The 25,802-nt window shown below is 44.5% G+C and overlaps 1 protein-coding gene across 6 annotated transcripts; it reads left to right on the forward strand.

Moving 5' to 3' along the window:
• Positions 1-14,968: 14,968 nt before the first annotated feature.
• NFKBIZ (NFKB inhibitor zeta) lies at positions 14,969-24,014 on the forward strand. 6 transcript variants are annotated; one of them, XM_026112396.2, is made up of 12 exons: positions 14,969-15,314; positions 16,473-16,615; positions 17,502-17,538; positions 17,631-17,737; positions 17,851-18,614; positions 19,062-19,167; positions 19,490-19,636; positions 19,972-20,035; positions 20,672-20,841; positions 21,499-21,609; positions 21,723-21,890; positions 22,553-24,014. In XM_026112396.2, the coding sequence occupies exons 1-12, from the start codon at positions 15,077-15,079 to the stop codon at positions 22,604-22,606; spliced, it is 2,109 nt and encodes a 702-aa protein (XP_025968181.2). In that variant the 5' UTR covers positions 14,969-15,076; the 3' UTR covers positions 22,607-24,014. The 6 variants fall into 6 exon arrangements, with proteins under 6 accessions (XP_025968181.2, XP_025968183.2, XP_025968182.2 ...); XM_026112398.2 differs by having other exon boundaries at positions 17,634-17,737; XM_026112397.2 differs by having other exon boundaries at positions 16,476-16,615.
• The last annotated feature ends 1,788 nt before the right edge of the window (positions 24,015-25,802 follow it).

Here is a 25,802-nt window from a genome sequence, read left to right on the forward strand (position 1 = left end):
TTTACCTAACTATTACATCTTGTGCTGTCTGTTGGGTAGAAGCTTTACATAATGACTTATAGATTAAAATCACTCTGAAAAGATTTCTTTTTTTTTTTCCCCCAGTGATGTATGTTTGGAGGGGAGCAATCTCTGCAAGCAGCACAAGCTTGGTGTGAGACCTAGCACTGAAAGGCACTATGTTTCCTGTTGTCCGTGTGTCAGGCCTGATGCATAAGAAAACCTTGTACATAATACAGCTGCCTTTGCTGAGGGCTTTAGAAACCCAGCTGGCCAATGGAAAATCCTTAAGCCACTTCATTTTAAAAAAGCTGTGTGAAGAACATGGAGCTGAGGCAGCGCGGGCATTTCTTCTCTAGCTTACAACCAGTTTTTACTTTAAGTAATCGAAGGAAAATCATGGGTGGGCTATTAAACATGGGAGATCTCTGTTCTCTAAGGAAGTTGGTGTGTTGAAGGGCTGTGGGGTGTCCTGCCATTCCCCGGCTGCATCCTCGCTGCCGCCTGAGGCCTCGAGCTGCATCTGTGGGGTTGCCGGGAGGGAGGGAGCAGCCACCCAGCGCAGTCTGGGAGCCTCTCGGGTGCTTTGAGGGCTAGGATGGAGGGGAGAGGGGGCCGCTGCAGGGCTATCTCACAGTTACACTGCAGTCAGGATTTACAGCTCAGAAACAGGTAAGCAGGCTGCATCGCCCAGTGCACCAGTTTCCTCAGATGGCTGCACCCTGACCTGCAAATTTCCGGAGACTAACGGAGAGTGCGCTGAGGAAGTAGCACAAAGGATTTGCTCTTACTCTGTTCCCCCTTTTACTTGATGCTGGCTGCTGCAGGAGACAGAGCGTGGGGCTCGGGCAGTGGTGTGACCAGGAGGCTGTTCTTGCCCATTCCTATAGAACGAAAGGACTCATTCAACCCCCAGCCTGCTCTCAGTGATGCCCCCTGGTAGCTGCTAGGGAACAGGGCTAAAGGGATGTACAGCCTCTCTCAGATTTTCCCTGCCTTTTGCCCTGGAAGCTGAAAGTACAGTAGTAGTCCCATTGTGTCCCAGCTGTGTCAGCATTTGCTTAGCCAAAAAAAGGAGAAGGGCTACAGAGCACAAGATCCTTTGCTGTATGGTGCAAGATGAGGCCCAGGCATACTTAGAGGGGAAGTGGGAGTGTGGGAAGGGAAGCAAGGAGGACAGGATGGAGCTGCAAGGAAGAATGCAGTGGGTGCAAAGGTCTTGGGGCCTTTGGGTATAGGGTTGGGGATTCAGTCATGTGCAGGTTTCCAAAGGCAATAATGGCTGTGAGGGACAGAGTCACTTCTGGAATATAGCACTTCCCCCCCTCACCCCCCCCCCCCCCAAAAAAATGTGTGTGTGTATATATATATATATGCACACATACATTTCTCCAAAGGTGTCCAAAAGGAACAATTCCCCCCCCACCCCCAGCTGCTCATGCACCTCATTCTCTACTCCCTGCCAGTAATGCCGTAGCAAAGATTTGGCTAAGTACTACTGCAAAACTTAGCACCTGCAGTCTGTTTGGAGCCTTGTGTGTTGGGATTTCAGGTGTGTTCTACATGTATGAACTTCATCCACGTAGACATGACAGATAAAATAGGTGGGGAGCTTTTTAAAAATATTTATGATGAGAATAAGGAGCCGTGCACTGGCAGGCTTTCATTGTGTGCCGTGTGCTGTTTGGAGCTTGTGGTATGTAACTCACCTAGCTGACGCAGGTATTGAGCAGAGAAGGGACTTGAACCTGCATTCCTGAAAGCAAGGCTAGAGCCTAGTAAGGCCAGGCAGATGGACAGGGAGCTCACCTGAGTTGGTAGAGAGCTGAGACTGTAGGATTTCTGATCCAGTTGAAATGGGATTTCCTGTGCTAATCCCAGGGTTTAGCACTGCATCCCCAATTAGCAAGGTATTACATGGCTTCTAACGTATTTGCTATCCTATTAACAATACAGGACCTATGTATTTAAACTTAAGGCTACATTTTTTTAAATCTTCCTGAATCTGGATCTTTGAGTCTCTCCTGAATGTTAGTTGAGGTGCTTGTCACACAAATCCAAACTCTGATGCTAACCTAGCTGATACTTGGGCAGTGACCGTCTAAAATCCTCTTCAAATTACTCTATCCTCTGTCCACTCTTGGTGTCACCTGTTGTGGGGATATTCCACAGTATTCGGGGGTGAAATAAGTTGATCTGTTTTGTGATTTTCTTGCCATCAATTGTATAGGAACTTCTCTGCCTGGGACAGAATAGAGGGGTCTTGTTGGAAGATGTTAAAGAATTATGAGTATTTGAGTTATTTTGCATGAGTTCCAGTTGCAGGGTAAAGACTTAACTAAACCCAAGTGAAAGTAGAAGTTGGATCCCCTCACCCCACATCTCAACTGTGTCAGCTGGCACGGGCTTAACAGACCAGTAAACCTCAGGGAAAAGTTAATGAATGTGGCCAGAAGAGGGTTTTGAGGCACTGAAAAAAGAGTCTGGGATGACTCTCAAAAGAAAAATAAATGCCACAATGTGTAATAGTCTCATAGCTGCCACTGCTAAAGGTTTGTTTTCTCACTCTTAGGTGGTGTGTTTTAGAAATGAATGGCATGAACACCACTGGGTGAACATCTCTTATTGGGAGCTCTTTTTAGAAAGAAATTTAGCTGATAAAATAGATGTTATAACTTTAGGTAGGCTTAGGACTGTCCTCCTAAGGATGATTACTTTGCCATACATGTTCTGTTACATCTGATGTTTTTTCCTGACGTCAGGATAGAAAAACCCACCTCAAGTCATTTCTCCTTGTAATGGAGAAAATTTAGCAGGCTCTGCGATCTGACAGCAAATCCACAGTATGGGAGCCGGTATCCCCTGGTTCAGCCACCCATTAAGAATTTCGTCTTGCGCCTCCACTTGTTATCCTCTCTCTTCCCTTTCCAGCCTTGAAAATACACAAGCACTTTTCACCCACTGCTCTCAGGCTTGGGCCTTCTGCGCTTCTGTATGAACCTGCTATTTTTTCTTTAGCTCAGTACCGGGCTCTCCTTTTCACTTTGTCTGAATTTCCACTGCAGGTTATTTGCAATGACTGGGACCAGTTACGTGACCAGCACGAGCGCTCTTCCCCAGCGCAGCTCTCACAAAAGAGCTTCAAAATGGGACATGCCCTTTGGAGCTCAACAAGTGAGAGGCAGGACAGAAGTACCCAAACTAAAAAGAACCCACAGAATTCACTTTTTTTTTTCCTTGCCACCCTACATTCAGCTCTTTCCACTCCTTCCCGCCCTCTTGTTGGGTGAGTCATGCTTTCCAGTGCTGCCTGCCCTTTCTGCCTGAATCAGCTTCTTGCAGGGAATTGTCCCTTGCCACCGGCAAGGCAGCTATTTTGAGCCCAGCTGTTTCTTTCCTTCTAATCTTTTCTTCCATTTCTGCTTCACCTTTATTATTTGTGTCCTGTGTGCTTGCATTATTATTATTTTTGCTTCTGCCATGCTTCTTGCAGTTGTTTTGGTAAAAATAGAAATAAAAAGTTACTTTAAAGAAAGAAGACACTGGCTCAAAAATCTCATGATAAAATTCAAGAGTTCCAGAAACAAGCAAATATTGCAATTATTTTACATTGTCATAAAATGCGTCAAACATATGACTCTCTCCCACTCCCAACAATTTCATATCATCCATTGGAGATACAGTAAGGTTCTCTGTGTGAACAGATTTACACCCTCCATGTCCTGTTGTCCCCATCCCTCTCCTGCTCGACAAACATGACGTAGACATTCGTACTTTCTGACTGAAGTGATAACTTTTCTTTCCTGTCGTGCCACACATCTGCTGTTTGACCTTTATTTTGTTGCTTTGCCCCTTCTGTGCCTCAGTTTCTCTTTTTCATCCTGTTTGGGCTTCTCCTGTCCATTGAGCCTTTTGCAAGGGGAACCACCTCTGCTTGCACAGGCAAATGGCTCCTGGGAGGGTGCCGACTGTGGCTGAGTTTCCTCGATGGCTTGAGGAGACTGAGCATTTGAGCTATCCTGATTCAGGAGGGAGCTACAAGAAAAGGGGGAGAAGAGGAGGGGGGGGCCTGCAGGAAGGGTCCGGGTGAGCTGAGCTGCACTCCGACTGCTGCCCTCCCTGATGCCAGGCCCACCTACGCCCCTCTTGGGCTTTGGGCAGCTCTCGGTGCCTCTTGAAGGTGCTGGGTGGCCGCTGGGGTCCCTGACTGTGTCATGCTCTGCTCGGGAGTTGCCAGGGGAGAGAGCGAGGCTGGGAGGTCACCCATGGCATGGACCTTTGGGTGCCTTGGGCAGGGCTGAGGGCACCGTGGCTGTTCAGCCTAGCAAACCATCAGATACCAAACCCAGCTGGAACAAACTGCCCTTATTTCGAAGAAAAGCATTGAGACCATCAAGATTATCAGTTGAATATGTTCCAGCCCTATAATGCAGCTGCGAGCAGGAAGAGGGAGCCCACGCAGCGTTTCCTGCCCACGGGGCAACGGTTTCAAAATGATCACCTTTGGGAAGGAGAAGTGCTCTCCTACATCTTCCAGCTCACCGAGGCGGGGGTGGGGGGGGATGTTCTTGGCTTTACATCCACGACTTTACATCCACGACCCAGTGCAGAAGGCACTGGGGACACGATGGGCGGTGGGATAAGCTGCTCCGTGCTTTTACCCCTTTGGTGGCAGCCACCAGGAGCTGCGCGTGTTATAACTGCACTTGGGAAGGGTTAATGGAAGGCACTGAAGCCAGGAGGTGTTTGAGGGTGTTGGAGGGTCTTCTCCTTGCTTGCCACCTTCGATCAGCAAGGTGAATCGGCATCTCCCTTGCATCTGATGTAACAGCTACACAGGCACCCACGTGTGCGGATTACACGCTCGTGCCAAGGCAGGAAAGGGCTATGAAATGCTTCCTGGCAACATGTGGATATACCTGCCGTACTGAAAGTACAGGGTGGTCGAGGAAGAGAGCCGAGTTTGGCATCAGGAAGGAAATCCTGCTGGGTTACGCTGCGCATTTCTGCCCACCCCAGGGTCACGAAGCTCCTTCTCGCTGTCCTTCCCACGAAACTCTAATGGCGACAACTCAGCGTGTTCGAGCTCCTTTCAGGCAACATTACACCAGCCCGGGGTTTCCTGCCAGCCTCAGTGGCAGGGGAATGTCCCCGAGAGGGCTCGCCCTGCCTGGGAAATTCCTCAGCGCCGAAAAAGTCCAAGGAGCCCCTCTGACAGCGCCCTCCTCCACCCCGCTGCTTCCCCGCGCATGTCGCAGCCTTCCTCCCCCTCGTCAGCCCGCCCCGTGGGGCTTGGAGATAAGCGTGGCTGAACCGCCCCAAGAAAAAGAGCCCCGTGGGTACACGGCCTGGAGGTGTAATAAACTCGGGGGGGGGGGGGGGGGTTGTTTAGTGTTTTTTTTTTTTTTTTTTTTTTTTTTTACCAGAAAGCCAGAGTAAGCGGGACGTTTGGGAGGGAGAAAAAAAAAGTTTCCCTGCTGCTGCTTCTCTGTTTCATGCCGTTAAACCTCAGAGGAACTTTTCACTCATTTGCACAGATGTGGCCATAAGGGACAGTCAGGTGCCAGTGGGGTGCAAAGCAGCGGCTTGCTGTCCGTAGAGCTAATTCTCACTTCACTCTTCCGACATGAAGGTACACTATTATTTTATTTGCTCTATTGTTTAAAAACTGTGATTGATTGGAACTATATTAGTTTGTTGTTTGTTATTATTATTATTTTTTACTTCTAATAGCATTGGAAGTGGCTTGTGCTGTAATTATCCAGTGAGATGTGTCTTGGGGTTGGAGACAGAGTAGTGGTTGGCTTTTGGGAAGGATAATGGGCAACAATCAAGTGTGAAAAAAAACGCACTGAACAGTGGGATTTTTGAAAGGCCCCAGGCAATTTAGAAGCAAAGTACCAGTGGAAATCGCTGGAGTTTTTACCCCTAAATCACCTAGCTGTCTCAGGCAATTCTCTCTCAAATAATCTGTTTTTTTCAGGGGAGGATGTAGTAGCCCTCAAGACTTAGGATGGATGGGAAGCTAAGCTCTTAGAGCAGTGAGCAGAAGAAACATGGTTAGTGGGAGCAGGTGTTTTGTATAACCTTGATTACAGTTTCTTTTTTGGCAGCTTATCAGCAATTTTGGGATAACAGAGCATCAGTAACATGCAAGCCTGGCAGCTTCTGCAGGTCAGGAGTATAAGGTCATGGTGCATTCAGAGTGTGACAAAACACATGTAAAAATAGGGATCTATACCTACTTTCTTGCAATTTAGAGAAATTTTGGAGGAATGAAAAGAAGTAAGTTTAACAAACTTAAACTACACTATGAAGCTTCATAAACCAAGGAATAAACTTCTTTTCATCATCTGCTGAGGGTTTCTTTGGCTTACCACGTGAGGTTGGCTGTGCAGCATCCCAGTTCATTACCAGTCTCCCGTATGTGACAGGGAGGGAAGGAAGCTCTTGCAGAGGACAAGCTGCGGTCTGGATTTTAGACTACTGTATTTTGCGGCATGGCTGTACCACCGCAGAACAGTTGTTTGAGACTTGTGTACCTGTTTGACACTTGCGTACTGCCTTAGATGGCAGCACAGTATTTTCAGCTTGGATATCTTGCCTTGACTGGAGGCATGAACCAAGTCGAGGACGCGTGATGCCCTGGGCTCTCCGCCCACCAGTCCAGGTGACCAGCTGCTGAGGGTAGATGGCCCCTAGGGGCACAGGGAACCATGCTGTATTTCTGCTCCTGCCGAAATTCCTCTATCAGCTTTGTTCTTGAGGCAAGTGACTTCCTTCTGGTTAGTTAAACCTTTCATTGGCACGGAAAGCCACATGTTTCCCTTTGTGTTTAGTGGAGTCGATGGGAGGTAGGGGGAATGCCCTTTGCCACCGGGTGCCTGGGGCTGCAGCTGAGCACGGGTGAAGCTCGGGACACCTGGGGTGGCAAAGCAGCCCCAGCCTGGCACCCTCTTTTGCCTATGCCAGAGCCCTGCTGCGAATAGGGCTGGTAGGATAGATTGGCTTCCAGCAGCTTTTCTTGGTGTGTCCTCCCCATCCCAGGGATGCCCAAAGCGGCAGGTGGCAAGCCTGGCCCCGGGCCTCCTTCCTGCTCTGCTGCCGGCACAGCCAGCCTGGCTCGGCCCCGCGCTTTCGGGGGCAGCACCATTCAACTCTGCCTCTGCTGTGCTTTTTGCGTTCCTGCTTGCAGTCTCCTGAGACTGAACGGATGAGGCAGGGACTAGAGCTGCCTTTAGTCCTGATCTCTTTTTAAGAGATTGCCAGGAAATTAAAGAGAAATTAAAAATCCACAGCCTAGCATCTGTGAAAAGCAAAAGTCTGTAAGACAGGATGTGTCTGACTCTAGTCGGCATCTTTTCCCAGATGAGAACTGAAGGAGAAAGCCAATGTGTGGGAACTGAATTTTGCATGGTGCCCCACTAAATCACAGGGTCTATTTCCATGTTTCTTGATACTTTATACTAACTGATAGGCAATGTACATATTGCTGTAATTTGTCACTACTATCCATTGTCATGGATTCCTTTTTAAATGTGTAGCAATTGCTTGTTAAGGTTGTAGAAGCAAGAACAAACATCATATAATATCCTTTACGCTGACATATGATACTTACTGTTGAGACATTTGTGGCAGCAAATTCTGACCCACAGATGGAGTGATGTTGTCCCAGCTGAAGATGATTGCACACATTTAACTGAAGGCAAAACCTGCCCTAGTATGTGCAGTTCATGCCAAACACCAGGAAACTTTTTACACCACTGCTTGGAAGCACCAAATATTTTCCTTATCATAGTAAAATGTCATTTGGTGGCCCTGGTTTAGGTGCTTTTTAAATGAAAATTTCCTGTTTCTTGAATTCTGACCTGACTAATGGAGGACAACTCTACAGCTGAGTTTCAGGACTTTCCTGAGGTCAGATAGCTGTGTGATTTGAAAACTGGGATTTCTCTCATGAATGGAAGTCTGAACTAAATGCATTTAAAATCTATAAAATGAAAATCATAGTGAAATAAGGTCAAGACATAAGATGTGAACAGCCTGGGCATTCACTTCAATAAGCTTTGCATCAAGTTTACATGATACAAGTGTCCTTCTTTCGCTGTGGTTGTCTTATTTCTCTCTGGGGTTTCCTGCACGCAGATACGCACACCTGGGTCGAGTATATGCTCGTAAGCTGTGTAGGCTTGTGCAAATCAGTGCTGAGGCTTCCTGCAGATGTTGAGCCTCCCATACAAGTACCGTACAGTTGATCTGGGCACATGCTGCCAGTACGTCTAGGATTTCTGGACAGATATCAACCCAGTTCGAAGTACTGTACAGTAGATGTGACTGGTTTGCCATGTCCAAGAATTGGGGCGAATGTCAAAATCTGCCTGGACAACATTTTTTAGTGGAAGAAAAGACATGTTTGAGAAGCCTGAATAGATGGAAACCTGAACCTTAGACAGCCTACCCAGTACTGTACATATGAGCTAACAGACTGGAAAAGCAGGGTCCAGGGCAGATTACAGTTTGAAAAATCGTATTTCTCTTGGTTAAATTCTCAGTGAGATGAAGCAGTTTTTCCTCCTTCCTGTACTAAACAGTTGAACAGTGATGCTGCATTGCAGAAGACAGCTCTGCATTTCCTACTAGATTTTGTTTTAGAGGTGGTTGAAGTGGTTCTTGTCTGTGAAATGTAAGAAGACTGAAACCAAAGTCCGCTTGAGCCTAACTCACCTGCTATGGTTACAGCACAGGTTCCTGCAGCTGACAGCACACAAGAAAAATTACTGTGGGCTCAGAATGAAAGGTTATGGCCCAAGTGGATCACCCGAGCTAGGGGAAAAAGTCCTTTAGTATGAGACCTGAGCAAAGCTCACGCTTAAACCTTTAGACCTACAATGAGACTCCTTACCAGCACCGAGGAACGGCAAAAATGGGATGAATTAATGTTTGCTAGTAGGGTATTGCTATATACTCCCTTTCTAAACCAGAATACTGTAAAAACAGTAAGCAAATATTTCTAGGCAAGAACATGCAGTATTTACTTCATCTATGTACACAGCTGACATCTGACGCTGCCCTTTGGTATGGGGAAAGAGTGTTCTGCTCCTTATTTATATGCCGTGACATCAGTGGTGTGTGTGTTTCCGTAGTGATGAGTGCCTACTGCAAGATGCTTATGAACTAATGAGATAGAGAAACTTATGAGAAATCATGACTAACCATGGCATGGACTATGCTGAGAGGAATGTCGACAAAAATAAGGTGTGCGGGAAAACTGTTTACTTACAAAGAACTCAGATCAACATAGGCAGCTTTGTAACACTTGCTGGGTTTGGTGTTTCTTTTTCTCCTGGGTTTGGTGTTTCTTTTTCTCCGTACTGATTTTAGCTGCTTTATAGCCACAGTGTGAAAGAATCTACTTAGGAGCAACCAGGTTTCTTTCTTTTCTTTCTTTTTTAAATATCAAACACTCTGAGAGAAAAAAAGCAGAACTGATGACTCTTTTCAGATCAAAGGAGCAAGCTGCAAAAAATACACGGAAATAAATAGTCTGAGTTTTCCTTTAATATGAAGAATTATACATGCTCGCTTTTGAAGTTTAAGTTAGTCCTAGAATGACAGTCTTGGAGACCAACAACTAGGAAAAATGTAGCAATACAAGCATAGCAAAGAGGGAAGACTCCTCTGTACTACCTTTTAGAGCAAAAATATGTCACTGACCGCTTCCAGTATGCTGACATGTGGTCTCCTAAATTGGTAAAGCAAATCTACCTATTGATCCTAAACAGGCTCTAAAAGTGAAATAGTTACTATGCTTTTATCTTCAGTTGTCTTGATGCTATTTTAAAAGCAAATTCAATGTTATGTTGGATTGTGTGGAATTTGTGTGCTGTGTGGAAATCCTTTTAGCATACAGAGGTGTGGCAGCTGTATTCCCGCACCTTGACTCAAAGTCTTCAGCAGGAGGCTAATTACACCTATTTGAGAACAAGGAACATCTGACATCGTACAGCAAATATTCATGTACACGAAGAAACTGGTTTGTGAGCTATAACATTTTTATTTCCAGATTAAGAAATACCAGAAAGGTTATACAAGAAAAAATGCACTGCAAACCCAAATCTTTGTTACTAGCAGTTTGTGCTCTGCCACTTCAGTTGAAGTGGGGCGTGCTGAGCCTCATGGCTCGGGAAAGGCAGGAGAGAGATGTTTATTCCACTCTGATGCCTTCTGACCTGCCGGTGCTCTGAGAACCGGCACGCTCCTCACTCTCAGGGGAGACCATGTGCCCTGCAGAGACGTCCATGTGCTGCTTTACAGAAAAAGGAAAGTCCCACTTTCTAGGTTTGATTTTTTTTAAGTCTACAACCCTTACAGCATTCACTCCGGTATGTGACTCAGGGACCAAGCAGTGCAGGCACGCTGGTCTTGTAAAGGCTAGCCTGTTCCCTACAGCAGACTGGCCATGTCTGTACAGCGTAGCCTTGGTCTCCTCTGAACTCCACGTGGTCTCCCTAGGACACATTTTTTGTGGGTTTTTTTTTTTTCAACTCCACACGCCTGAAATAATGTGTCACAGCCCACACTGCACTGCTTTTAAAACAAGATGTTGCATATGTTGGAGAGTGACTTGAAGCTGTAAGGGGATTTTTTGAGGGGGGAGACCAGGTAGGATACCCTTTTGGAGGATAATGCTACACAGAGGGAGACAGCTCTGGCACAGTTTTGCCCATCCTGCCTCTGGGGAGCGGTCCTGGAGCAAACCGTGCCCAGGTTTCATCCAAAGCAGTTAGTTTGCTTGCTTCAAAAGAGATCCAGAATTAAGCTCATGTAAGTGCCCTGTTACCAGCTGGGGACCAGAACATGAGGGTAAACTGTGGGGCCAAGTTATCTGACACAATAGAGGGAGAGGCTTACAGTTAAATGTAGGATTAGATTGGCGGCAATCACTTCCATACTAAGCTATAGAGGATGGTATTGGGTACTGGGGGGATGCACTTCCAGCAATGCACAAATCTCTGCCTGTGCTCTGCAGCCAGAGCGAGCAGATCAGCTCTCTACTCTTCAGAGTAGCAAGTGCCCAGGTGGCCTCTATCTAGTACCCCCTCTATAACCTCAGTTGTGGGCTTTGTAGGACTAATTACACCAGTTGTGCAGCAATTCAGTGTTAAGGCAGTTTTCCTGGACATTTCCGCTAAGCTTCCTTACTGCCATTTCGCAGTATGGGCTAGATCTCCCCTTCCCTGTGGTGGCGTAGCTCAGACCATAAAGCTCACATCAGAAAGGATAAACCAGAGTTGGTTCAAAACAAAATTTCTCCCTCAATCTGAACTTATGCTATCATTATTAAAATACTGTTCTCAATGTGAGGGCCCAGATACAAGAAAAAATATTATTATTATTAAAAAGGGGTTTGAAAACAATGGAAATATATTTTAACAACAACAACAAATTGAACAGGCTTCTTAATTTTACTTCTAATTAGGGCAGCTGTTTCCTTGTAACAAGAACACAGTTATTTGAGGTCTCATGATGAGAAAGCCCAGTACAGCATGTCCAGTGCATCTTTCCTAAATGCTGGCTCTGAACAGGATAGCAAAATGGAGACCTACAACTGTGACTAACCTAGCTGTTGAGCTGGTAATGGAAGTCAAAGATCTCATCTTTCAGCCTTTCTGATTTTTCCAATGGAGGCAGAGACCCTTAACCGCTGAGTATAAACTTTGAGACAGTTGCATTTTTTTTCTTATCTGAATTTCTACATCCCTTCAAAGTAGCTCATGGGTGTGCACAGGCTGCACACTCAAAACCAGTGATCAAACCTGTTTCAGTGATCAAGTATACAGGTATAACCTAAAACAAGACTGATAAGCTACAAAACTTATCCAGGCTATATTTTGAAGAGAGGGAAGAAGGGTTTTTGATTTGGAAACAAATGTGTTTTGTTTCTTATTTTTGCAGTGATCTGAGGTACCAATATAAGCACAACTCACTGTTTGTAGACGTGTTTAAGAAAGGTATCTGGGAAAATGTTGCTAATACTGGCCGCTAGTTGGCATTATTGATATACTGCTGTAAATGAAGGTGGTGCAATAAAAACTTGTGATGCCGGCAGTCGGAGACCTGAGGCATCCTCCTCCGTGCTTGCCTTCTCTGGCTCTGGACACTGATGGATTTTGCTGCATTACAGCACAGCCAAAGGAAGCTGGAGCTGCCCAGTCGCTGTGCCCCTGCAGCTCCTTCCCAGCCAACCCCCCTTCTTTTTGGTTTCTTGCTGCCGATATGGCCTCCATCAGTTGGTTTCCCATGAGGAGAGGAGGTGACAGCCACTTTTTGCTGCTACCCTGCCCAGGAGGAACTTGCTTACCCTGAAGTTGTCTGCCGGGGTTTTGGTTGCCACAGATGTTATGTAGCGTGTGGACCCCCCAAAAATGTTCAAGGTCTGCAGCATTAATAATTTCAATGTAGCGATAATTTGCCAGTAATTTACATGGAAGCACTTTAAGAGTACAGAGTTGTCAGGAGCCAGCTCATCTTGTGCAACAGATGGGTGTGCGTATTTTTGAAAGAGCCTTTTGTTACAGAGCTCACAGGAATTAGACTTGTCCTAATCTGCTTTGACTGGGAGTAGTTTTATGTCAAAAGACCTGATAAATAAGATATCATTGTTGAAAGAATTATGAATTAAGGTATCGGTGTTGCCTGAAGTAGATTTTGCTTGGTAGAATGAGAGCAAGTCAGCGATTCAGGCCCCAGTAGAGTAGGAATGTCAGAATAGAATAGAAAAAAAATCCCAAACCCTCTTTGAACTAAAATAAAAATCTCATTAAATCCTATTTTATAGAATAGTTTTCATTCAACTGTGGAGACTAATCTTTAATCAAGTAAATTCCAAGATCATTAGTGAATGGCAATGATCAGGACACTGTCTACCTCTCCCTGCATGTGTTTTATAAGTGAAATCCACTTTTGGTTTGAAATCCACTTTTAATCTTGACAATTTAAAGATAATTACAGACCACTACAATGCCGAATCTAATTCTTTGGATTATATACTTCTGAGATTCACGTTATGGTTTGCTTGTCAAAAGACAAGATCCATGTGCTGTAGTAGTGGGAGACCCTAACAATCAGATTAAGCTGCTGTTATATTTAAAACTGCTTGCTTTCCTGGATACGTCGCAATGATGTAAATGTAAAGTTTGATCAGTCAGAGATGTTTTCCCAAAAGCTGTGTTATGGATCCCTCCACCAGTTACCAAGTGTGCAAAGAGCCTTCCAGAGCCAAAGGATCTCTGAGCAGCAAATGCTTTTTAACAAAGAAATGATTAAAATAGCTACCTAAGGCTGAGATATCTTAATTGAGATCTAAGGTTTTGAGAACAGAGAAGAATCTTTTTGCATGTTTAAAATATGTGGCCTGATTTCACAGATTCTTCTTTGCATAAAGAGGTTCACTGAAATCAGTGAGAATGCTCGCATGGGAGGCAGCTCCTGATTAGGGAACAAATGAATTTTGACCTTTATTAGACTGTGCCATTTCTGGCACTACTCAGTGTCCGCTTTCATTTGATAGATTCCATTGCAAATTTTACTGTACTTGCATAAATTCAACCTAAAGCTTAAAACAACAGTCTTTGGAAAAGAAAACTGTGTGTATAATTCCAAATGAAACTCTTCCTTCACCTGTCAGGAGAAAAAATACTTGAAAAATATGAAGTAATTCCCTCCTGTGTCCTTGCAATTGATTAATGTAATTTTATGTTGCACCTGTCATTTGTTTTTTAATACCATTAAAACATGTATAATAGCCTAAATTATAGACCTCCAATTTACATAATGTACTTTAGAAATACTGTGGTGCTTTACTACGTATTTTTTGAGGCAGCCAGAGAGCAAAGAACATCCTAATCACATCCTTATGTGGACCAACCCATACTTTTAATGCTTGTGTTTTAGAAGATGGAGACCTCAGTGGAAGCCAAGAAAGCAGAAACGTTTTTTAAAAAGCAGAAATCTGAAAAATCTCCCCTGTGAATATCGCTAATAAATCAGTAACGTTGTTAATAGTAATCACAGGCATATAGTTTCACCCACTTTTAGTTTCGGCATGGTATTACTTACTCAATTCTCTCTGCTAGTCTCTGAGGGGGGATGCTACCACCAGGGCAGGGTGCAACCTAAAAACAAAGTAGCTTTCGTATCTGCCCCCTGCCTACTACAGACCCAGCTTGGAGATGAAGAGAGATGACTTGTATGCATCATAAGTAACCGCTCACGTTCCCCTTCTCTCTGGATGCTGCCCACTTGGCACTTTATGCACACAACCAGGAAAACCCCAGCTCGGTGAGCACTGCCTTAACCGAGGCCCAAAAGGAGCCAGAGCAAAGACTCCGTGCAGCCTCCCCTGCGGAGAGGGAAGCAGGCGTTGGTGTGCCTCGCGTGCGGCGGGGAGAGCGAAGCCCCCTCTTCCCACCTCTGCAGGTGCCATGGCCGAGGCGGGGGAGATTTGGGTTTTCATTCGCTTCAAACACGGCTGCAGAAGTGGAGGGGACCTCCGTGCGCTGCCTCGCCGGGGAGGTGGCAGGATTTCATCCTGTCCCTTTCCCTGCAGGGCTGCAGCGCTGCTCGACGCTTCCCCCGGGCCCGCCATGGGCACCAGCCCACATCCACACACGCAGGGCTGCCCCAGGGGAAGGGGGCCCATGGGGCCCCCATGCATCGCTGGAGGGCCCTGGGCCAGGCCGGCCATCCCTAAAGGCTCCAAGGGCCACGAGGGCTCGAAGGTGTGTATATGAGCGCACATAAGCGTATATGTAAGCGTGTGTATAACTCTGCCCTTGCCCGCCCCCCTCCCCGGCCCCAACCGCCGCCTTTACGGGAAGCGCGGCCCCGCCCCTTCGCCGCATCCGGCCCCGCCCCTGCCGGTGGGGCGGAGCCGCTATAAGAGGTCGCCGCCGCCGCTTCCGCCCCCACTCGTTGTCGCCGCTGTTGCCGTGACGCGCCCTCAGCCCTGGCCGTGCCCGCGCCCTTGCCCGCGCCGCCCGCCACCCTCCGCCGCCGCCCGGCGCCCCGCGGCGCCATGATCGTGGACAGCAGCCGGGACGCGGCGCCCGACGGCGGCGACGGTGGCGCCCTGAGCAGCCCCATCAACCTCGCCTACTTCTACGGGGCCTCGCCCCACTCCAGCGAGGGCAGCTGCTCGCCGGCTCACTCGGCCCCGGGTTCGCCGGGCTCCGACTCGGACCTCTCGGTGAGCAGCCGCGGCGGCGGCGGCGGCCGGAGGGACCCCCGGGGCGGCGCCCGCCCCGCGCTGCAAGGTACGGCGTGCCCGGCCGCCCCCGCCCCTCCCGGGGCCACCCGCTCTGCGCTGACAGCCCCCCGTTGCCGCCCGCCCCCGCGCTTGTGGCGGCGGCGTGGCCGTTGCGCGGGGCGGTGGCGCGTGCTGGGGCGGGCGGTCGTTGGTCCGGCCGTTGGTTTTGCTTCTGACCTCGGGCTCCTTCCCGTGAGGGGCTTCTCCCGCCTTGTCCGTCTCTCGGGATGGTTTTAGTGGCTCAGTTCGCTGTTAGACTTTTGCTTGCCAAAAAAAAAAAAGCTTCTTAAAAAAAAAAAAAAGCCAAAAAAGGCTTTCTATGAATGGGTGGTCTTTATTTTCACATTTAGAGTCCATTCGTAGGCCCTGTGGTGAGGTAGTTGCTATGGTGAGGTGCAAGGAAACTCCTAGAGAGATTATTTACTTCCCTTTTTTTTATGAGAAGCTTCTGCGTTTTGAGGCTTGATCTCTAACCTTGCGTGTTTTGAGTTTTTCTGAGGTTTATTGGTCTTTTTTTTCTTTTCAGATTTGAATATGTGTGTATATATACATATGCATATAGTGCATATGTTGTGTGTGATCATGTGTGTAATATTTACCTGCTAAATCTTGTACTTTCCTTCTTGAGTCATATTATTTCTTGACTCAAGCTGAGTGCATGAAGTCATGATTTCCGGTCTTTCACTTCTGTTTTTAAAGCCTCAAAACGGATCTGATTTTAGAGAAGTTATGAAACAGGAGAGGTCACTTGAGGGAGTGTTATGCTTGAGCTTTGAAGCAAACAGGATCTGAAAGGACAGGGCCATCCAGTATGGACATCAAAACCAAGAGTAATTAAAAATATTAGTTCCATGTTAGGCAAAAGCAGTTCACCAGTTCAATATTCTTTAAGCATTAATGTGAATGTAATGCCTGTGTTTGATATTTCCACCTCTTTACCACCAAAAGCCAAGGTGGGGGAGATTCCAGACTGATTAAACTGAAGGAATTTGCACACTTCTGAAATGGATGAGAGAGTTCTTTGGAACATCATCTTGTTTTGAAGGAATTCTCTCTTCTCATTTGAAAGCAAAGTTCTAGGTTATTTTCCATAAGCTTTGTTTCAATTTTCTTCTAATGAAAATTGAGTTGATGGCTTAAGTGTTGGTTCTGTTTCGTGTCTCAGCAGTTGATCAACACATGGGGGGAGGAAAGCAACACAGAGGACCTTTCCAGGGGGTCCGTGTGAAGAACTCGGTGAAAGAACTGCTGTTGCACTTCAGAAGCAGCAAACAGATGTCCTCGGGCTCTGCTACTGATGAATGCAAGGTAATGAACATTTTTCAGCACTGACATAATTGGGTTTAATGATTCCTGAAGTTGGCAAAAAAGGCATGTGATAACACTAAAAACAAGTCTACTGTTTTATCTGATGTGGATGGAGTCAGTATTTTTCCTTTCCAATGCATAATGGAAAAAGAGCCAGGAAGAAATTAGTAAGAGGGTTTGCTGTGGGAGAAGGAGACACTTAGCAATGTTCTTGCTAAGCTTTATTTTCCAAAGGGAGTTCAGATAGATGTGTTGATATTGTGAAACAATGAAAACTCCCTCTTAACTCATGTGAGGTCATTCATTACAGGAGTAGGGAACTTTCTCAGAAGAGAACCACTTACTAGTTTGTCATGCTGTTGCACTCTTCCTGCATGCTGCACAGGGCATGTAGTGTGATGGCAGAGCCCAGTCTGGAAAGATAAAAGCAGAAAATAAGAGGAAAAGCTGGGAAGATCCAAGATGGAGATTCTTTAGAATACTTGTTTTGAGTGAGTGGATTTCCTAGACAAGTGTTGCTGGGGGGGCGGATTTTCCATACAGAAATGTTCATGGTACTGAAGCAGGAGAAAATTTGCAGGCTTATTTACATCAAATCCTTAGACCTTACTAAGGAGCAGCATCTTTTCTCTAGATTTTGTTTAGTTCTGTGCTGGTGTAAGAAATAGCTCAAAGCCTTAAGAAAAATGGTGGTTTTCATTCAAGTTCCAGAAAAATCCTCCTGTTTTCCAACTTCAATGTAATTGCTTTTAATTAAGGTTAAAAAAACCCCATGTGTTAGAATTATTCTAAGGTGTATTCTATGTTTATAGAAGTAAACCTCTGCTTTTGTTTTCTTATTCCTGAAGTAACGTAATAATGGAATAACTTGAATTTTTCTCAATAGACACAAGGAGGATTGGTGAACTACGAACAGTACACAGGTACAAAACCTTTTTTAAACACCCCAATAATATTGTAAAAGTAGATTGTAAGAGTAACCTCAAAATGGATGTTAAATTCATTTTCTCTTCAGCAGAGCTCAAGAGCATACTTGGCCACGGTGGCAAAAGAAAGGCTCCTGAGCACCTTTCTGATGGACCGTCTTACAAACGCCAAGCTACTGTTCACCCACACCTTCTGGTAAACTTACTAATTTTACTGTGCCTTTATTTTTGTTTGCTTTATGTAACCAGAAATTGCCAGCTAAATAATATTTAAAATTTGGGGGTTTGTTTTTTTTGTTTTTCTGGCAGACACCACCCCAGACTCCAACTTCTATGGACAACATGGAGGAGACTCATAAAAATGAACCAAAGCACGATAGCAATTCTGATCTGCTTCAGAACATCATAAACATTAAGAATGAGTCAAGCCCTGTTTCTCTGAATACAGTGCAGGTTAGCTGGTTGCACCCTGTCTCTAACAATAACTCACCCAGGGAGCAATATCAAGACAGCCCAGGAACGCAGGCTTTCTCCCCATCCCAGAAGTACCAAGCATTCCAAGAACACACCTCCCAGCATATGCTCGATCCTCCTCAGCATTACCAGTTTCCTGCGTTGCAGAACCAGGATTTGTCACAGAACTACACTTCGGATCCATCCCTGGAGTACAGGCCCTTCTCTGCCAATGACCAGTCTCCTGGCTACCCGCAGAATGCCTTTGAGAGCCGTGAACTGCAGTATTGTCCATCACAAAGTTTCTCCTCTCTCTTGAATGATTCTGAAGGCTCAGAGAGTATATCCACTCCCCTGCAGCCCCTGACCAGTGCTCATCCACAGGCTGATGTCAGCACCCATACTCCAAACTTCAGCTTGGTTCCCAATAACATCTGTGGTAGTCTTGACTGCAGTGTCTCTTTGTCTACTTTGAATGTCTCTTTATCGCACCAAAACACTGCCAGAAGCACAGCACAGCTGGGCAAGTCATTTTTTCAATGGCAAGTGGAGCAGGAGGAAAACAAACTGGCTAATATCTCTCAAGATCAGTTCCTTGCAAAAGATGTGGATGGAGACACGTGAGTACTGTTTATCTCTGTGCTTCTGAAGTAGAAGGTTGGAGTATTCCTGTTGAGCTTATGGTCAGCCGTTGGGGTTGTATTGGAAGCTGTTCATTAACATTACTTGTCTTGGGTGCAATAGTTTCTGTAATCAAATGAAATGCATGGCCCTGCTGACAAGCTGTGATACATAGAGTTGCAGCATGTTTAGTAGATAAAGTATTTGTACCATCTGATTTCAGGCACTTACTGTTAGATTTTATCTAATAAATGGAGAGAAAAAGATTCTAATTTAGATGCTTTGAATTGCCCTGGGAAGAATGTACCTGTTTTCCCATCTTAGTCACCTGAATGAGGTGTCTGAGGCTGGCAATGTAACACCCCTTGCATAATGCACACTTGGATCCCTAATGACTTAAGCCCCTGCTTATATGGATGTGTAACTGCTTCCCTTCTTCCCTGCAGCTTCCTTCACATTGCTGTTGCCCAGGGCCGACGAGCGCTCTCCTATGTTCTTGCAAGGAAGATGGCTGCCCTGCACATGCTGGATATTAAAGAGCACAATGGACAGGTGAGGCTCTGAGTTTTTTTGTACCTGCTCTATGCACCTGAGTTCTGCATGTCTGGACCTTGAGGAAGGTGTAGCCAAATGCTTATTTAATATTAACCCTGAGATTTAGCATACATACTAGTATTATCCTTGAGCTATTAATACTTCTTTGGGATCACTTTGAGCTGGTAAAACTATATGCTCAACTTCTTGTCCTGGCTTCCTGGTATTTGTAATCACTGCTTAAATAATACTGGGCAGCAAGGATTTTTATTTGTTTTAGTTGCTGTTTCCTGTTAGAGATCAGATGACTAATAGCTTGTTTTCTTCTCAATGTTTGCAGAGTGCCTTCCAGGTGGCTGTGGCTGCCAATCAGCATCTCATTGTGCAGGACTTGGTTAGCTTGGGGGCTCAAGTCAACACCACAGACTGCTGGGGTAGAACACCATTGCATGTTTGTGCTGAGAAAGGGCATGCCCAGGTCCTTCAGGTAAGGATCAGATGGATGATGTAGCTGTTCCTTACCCATGGTGCTTAAACTTGTGTTAATTGTCTTGGAAAATTCTGAAAGCACAACACCTCCCCATATCTTTCACTCTGTGTGGCCTTGTAAATACATTCCAGGGTTCCACATTAATGGCTTAGTGTTGAATTTCTTAAGATTCTTGCCAACATCTTGGATTAATTCGGTGGAATCCTGAAGTATACTAAAACAAGTCTCAATACTGTTATTTATTGCACCTTCACTGTAGCAAGACTCTATATAGGCTTGAGGAAACTGTGGTTTGTGTAGATCTAAATGCCTATCTGTTCCCACTTTTGCAGGCAATCCAAAAGGGAGCCATGGGAAGTAATCAGTATGTGGACCTTGAGGCAACAAACTATGATGGTGAGTAGCTCTGAGTTTATAATTTACAGAGTTACTGGATGTTATAATGTTTTATAGCTGCTCATGAATGTTATCCTAGGTGAGAAGCAATAAAATGGAGTATATCTTTGCCAAATTGCAATTTACAATTACAATTGAAATTACATTACAAATGGCATATCTATCAGATAAAAATGGTTAGTCTCTGCCTCTTGGGACCCTTTTCCTCTTCCCATCTTCTGTTAGTGAGTAATTACAATGTTTGCAGTGGAGAGTATAGGTCATTGTGGGCCACTGTGTAAAATGTCTGAGTACAAAGGATATATCAGTGGATACAGAATCTCTGGCAACAGAGAGCAGTTTGAACTGAACCTCTCTTCCATGTAATGGCTCTTTCTAAAGTATGGCTTAGAATCAAACTTTAACATACTTTGTTATTTCATTATTTACTGGCTGAGATCTCACAGTACATTACTAAACTTCTCCAGTGACTGACAACCCAAACACTGAGCCATTTGGGAGCAGTCATTATCACTTAGAAATGTGGAGCCATCTCTGGTCTTGGCAGGGGGAGAAGCTCCTTTAGCACTCCTTCTAAAACAAGCAGCCAGTCAATTAGTTCTGCACTATTTATTAATGATGACTTTTAATATTTAGGTTTGACAGCGTTACACTCTGCTGTTCTGGCACATAATGCTGTGCTGCATGAACTGCAAAACAGTCAACCCCCTCACTCTCCAGAGGTTCAGGAGCTTCTGCTGAGAAACAAAAGCCTGGTAGAAACCATCAAGACTCTAATACAAATGGGAGCCACTGTTGAAGCAAAAGTAAGTAAGAACGCAGCTTTGTGTAAAGAGCCAGCTCCTGAGAGAATATGGAAGCTGACCTTTCTCCTGCCCCATATCTCAGCCTATTTATTACAAATGAAGCAGACTAATTTGAAAGCTTTGAGTGCCTTATAGCTTAATTTATCAGAGTGGAATGAGAATGCTGCATTTGTTCAGAACACTGAAGTATTACCAATGCACATGAACCATGGGGAAAGGAGGTGACAGTTTAATTTCTGGATTAAGAATGGTAGAATGCTGGTTGCAGTTGATTCTGTCTTAAGGAAATCTTTGGAAGTATTTCGAAGTATCAGCAGTAATAGTGATGATACCCTGCTCTTGAACTGTGAATTTTAATTCAAATACACTTGCCTGTTCAGTTAGGTCCATGCTGGGCCAAACCATTACTTGGCATATCATTTGATATTTTGCTGTCTCAATTTACTACTAAGTGAGAGTTTGTCCATTGTTCATTAGCTCTAAATATTAAAATACATAGTTACATTGACTTTCAGTGAACTACAGTACAAATATGTACAATAGATGTTTTACACACAAGCTCTTTATGGTTACTCTGCCTGCTATTTTATTTGTCTGCATGTTCACCCTGGGGAGGTGAAGCACCTGCAGAAAACACTAAGTTTCTTTTTTTGATAGGATCGTAAAAGTGGTCGCACAGCTTTACATCTGGCAGCAGAAGAAGCAAACCTGGAGCTCATTCGTCTCTTTTTGGAGCTGCCCAACTGTCTCTCTTTTGTTAATGCAAAGGTACGGTGCTTCTCTGGGCTGCAGAAGTAATCCAGAATGTGTATACATATGGCACTGTGAGTGTCCCAAGACTCATGCCCCTACCTCTCCTTCATGGTGTGTGTCTTCTCTAGGCTTACAATGGCAACACAGCACTACATGTGGCTGCCAGCCTGCAATATCGGGTGAGTCAGTTGGATGCTGTTCGCCTGCTAATGCGAAAGGGAGCTGATCCAAGTGCCAGAAACTTGGAGAATGAGCAGCCAGTTCATCTGGTTCCTGATAGCCTTGTAGGAGAACAGGTAAAAATCAAAAGCAAACAACAAACAAAACAATCCCCCCCTCAAGCCCCAAAACAGCAAAACAAATCTTCCACTGCCATCCCCCAAACAACAAACAAGCCTTATTCCCCTCAAAGTTCTTTAGGTTTTGAGTTGTAGCTTTTAGAGAGAAGATTTGGAAAATGCCATTTTCTTCGGGATTTCTTGCATCTTATCTGATCCTGACATTAAAAACAGACCTGAAATTACAGGGTTCATTTATAGCTCTTATTTTTTGTCTCAGAGCTTTTTATTGTCAAACTAGTGTGTAACCTTGCAGCATATAGGAGCTGACCTTCCCTCTCTAGTTTGTCCCAGTATGGCCTGTGATCATGTTCTTACTGTTTTTGTAATAACTAATGGTAGTTCTTAGGCCTGAATCACAGATGAAAGTCCCTGTTTCCTAGAAGCTGTATAAATATATAACAAAGATGGCTCTTGACTTAAGCTGAGTGAGTAACTCTGGTTCTTTTAATTGATTCTAATAATGAAAAATTAGATCAATTTTGGTGCAACTGAACTCAGAATCTGCCTTAGATAAATGAAGGATGCAGAGTTGGGCCTCTAGGTATTTCATGTCTTTTCAGATATGCCACACTTTAGGATGATGAATACTTAATCTTTTGTCTCTTTCTCTTCTCTAGATAAGACGTATCCTAAAAGGGAAGGCAATCCAGCAGAGAGTGTCGCCATTTTAAACTCTGTGTTTCCTGGATTTCAGATAACTTACACTCACTGTCAGTTAGGCAGTCCTAATGTATCTGTAAATAGACCATTTGCCTGGTGTGGGCAAATGTTAGTTGTTTCTATGAAACAAAAGTATTTTGTTCACTATCATATAGTGGGTTATATAAAAAAAAAAAAAAATCTAATTCCTCTGAGCAAATGGGAATGTTTCATTCCCAAGTATGTGGAACCTTTGCCTGGATACCTGGATTTCATAGCTACGGCAGGACTGATTGTTTTAAACAGTAAAATGAATGAATTCTGGACAAAGACAATGCTACAGGAAACCTTTTTAGAGAGCTATTAGATGACAACATTGCAGAGCTTTTTGTTTTTAATCATACTTAAATATTAAGTGTAGGAGAAATCAAATATTTTTGGAGCTGAAAATTTATTTATATGCTTTGTAGCTTTCTTCTAGTATCTCATGCAGGATTGTATAGTCATTGGCATTATTGTACAGCTGTATAGAATTTACTGAGAGCTTGGAGAATGAACTGAAAAAGAAACAAGTGCCTTGAACTTATGAATTGTGTATGGAATTTCATACTATGCAAATCGTGTGAATTCTGATTTTTGAAAGACTGAGAACGAAAGGTACAGTCAGGGTTGATTTTTCCCTGACACTGATTTGTGTCTGCTTTTGGAGTTGTTAATGTAACAAAAAGCCTTGCTTCTTCGGGGGATAATATCAGTTTTTACTGTACCCAGTACAGGTTTTTCTTTTGACAGGGCAATAGATCGAGGGAGAAGTATGACTTAAATTGTGTATATAACTGTTATGCTTTGAAGAATATGGTCCTGATTCAGTGAAAGTGTGTAGCATGTACTGTACTTTAGATGCATGCTGAAATCTCTTGTTCATTATAATACTTAAATATGTGTAAGCCCCACTAGTGTCAGTAGGACACACATGCATAAGTAGTTTGCTGAATTGGGCTCTAGCTAGGAACTTAAGTGTTTCTTCACCTCCTAAGCAGAGTTAGTCCATTTATGGTTTTACCTTATAGGTATAGTGGATAGCCAAAATAATATTTGAAGCTAACATTTTTCTGGTTTTTAATAACTATGGCTGTTAATGCAAAATGTTTACTAGTGATGCTGTGTACTTGTGTTCTGTCAGGAAAACTTCCTGTCACTTTCAGAACAATCCATGTTGAGCTGTAATCCAGTAATGTTCTCTGTATGGTATCTTTGCTCTTAAACTGTTTTTGCATCCTATGCGGTTCTCTTCTGTAACCATTTAATTAGTCTGTACTGTTTTGAAGAAGTATGTCTTGTAGACAAGCTAAGTGGAAAAATCTGATATACTGAGGCCTAGTTACAACGTGTTTCTTGGAAGGTCTCATGTAACCTGTTTGAATAAACATATTAAAATTTTTTGTGGCTACTGTCTGTGTTATAAATATTGATGAAATCAGGTTTGAGATAATTGCTTTAGTCTGGTGCTTTGTCCCATAATAACCAGTTACTACCAGCACTGAAGAATTGTGTGAAAAGCAGTTAGGTTGAGCTGAAGGTCCATTTGCAAAGGATGAAATGAGGCGATCTTTCTATCCCAGTGTTGGTGCTTATTCCTGCCTGATGCGCTTTTTTCTTTTTCTTTTTTTTTTTGTAGCTGGTGCTTGGGCCTTTTGAGCCATGCACTTTGCAGTTGGTTTTCCTATGTTTTGGATAGCTGTGCCCCAAATGGGAAGAGTTATCCAATTATTTGTCCAAATTGCAGCTTCTCACATGAACAATTGGTTTCTTTCACAGAAGATCCTTTTCTCTTATTCTGGACTGCTTCACTGTACACTTGTCAAAAGCACTGCCATTTTTCTAACCTAATTTCACTGTGGCTTCCTTGTCTCTGACCTCCATTCTTACAGCTCAGGTGCAAGCAGTCAACTTAGCACAGATGAAAGTCTGCATAAATAAATGAAGCTATACATATAGGGAAAGACTGTCCCAGTGCCACAGAAAGATGTGCTCTGAACTGATCCTGAACAGGCAGGAACAAGGACTGTCTGTCATGACAGACATGTCTATCTTACCAGCTCAGTGCTCAGCAGCAGTAAAAAAATAAATCACTAAGGATCCATAGGAAAGGAATGGAATGGGGGGGGGGGGGGAGAAGGGAATGTTTCTATGCTATTGTATGAATGTGTTCACCTCCACCTTACTGCTGCTGTATCCCCTCGTGTGAGGGTGTTTTAGAATTGGAACAGGCCTGGAGGTGTGGAAGAGCCTCCCTACAGCGAGCAGCCAAGTAGATTAGGACTCTTCAGCCTGGAAATGTGGTGACTGACAGCTCTGCAGAGTGCTGGCCAGGGAAACTGAATAGGGATTAACTGATCACTGTTCCTTTCAGTATAAAACCTAGAGGTATTAAGGTATCAAGTGCAAAGCAGACAGCAGGATGTGATTCTCTGAGGTAGTCAAAGAATGTGGCAGAAGCAAGTAGTATGTTGATTCAAGGAGGGAGTGGGCAGGCACTTGGAAGAAAGACTTTTTTGTGAAGGGTTACTGAACAGCCTAACCACATGAGGTGGTCACCTGTGTTGAAGGGTGCAGGGATGGTATTTGGGGAAGTACTGTACAATCAGACAGGCTTGCTTTGCTCTTACTCTTCCCTGGGGATTTGCTAATGGTTGCTGTGGCAGACATTATACTGGACTAGACCGTACCCTTTATCTGAACCATTGTGGCTTGGTTTTTAATGGTTCATGGGTTTGACTTGGCTCTGCTGACTTCTGTTGCACATCTCATGAGAAGAAAATGTAGAAAACTCATTTTCAGTCAGTTGAGCGCTTCACAGGAGCGTGAGTAAATGTTCTCGTCTGCTCCTGCTCTCTGCAAAAACTGGTCCGTGGAGGTCTCCAAAATGGCTTTTCCTGCTGAGGTAAGGTGACAGAGGAGGCTGTAAATAGTTTAGCAGATAAAAGAATATGAAATAATGAGAGGGACTCAAGACCAGGTCAAATTTCTAGTTAGGGTATGCAATGGTGAAGTGGTAGCTATTTATGTGAACAACTAATTGGGCCCAGATTGTGCCGGAGGAGGAACGAGCTGAATACCCCTGAATACCTTATGTCTTTGAGGAGTCTGATAGCACTGTGTCCACTCCATTTCCATTTTCCTTATAAAAGGCAATTACCCAGAAAAAGAATTACTGATAAGCTATTC

This window comes from Dromaius novaehollandiae, chromosome 1, assembly GCF_036370855.1.
Source record: "Dromaius novaehollandiae isolate bDroNov1 chromosome 1, bDroNov1.hap1, whole genome shotgun sequence".
In the NCBI taxonomy this organism is placed as follows: domain Eukaryota; kingdom Metazoa; phylum Chordata; class Aves; order Casuariiformes; family Dromaiidae; genus Dromaius; species Dromaius novaehollandiae.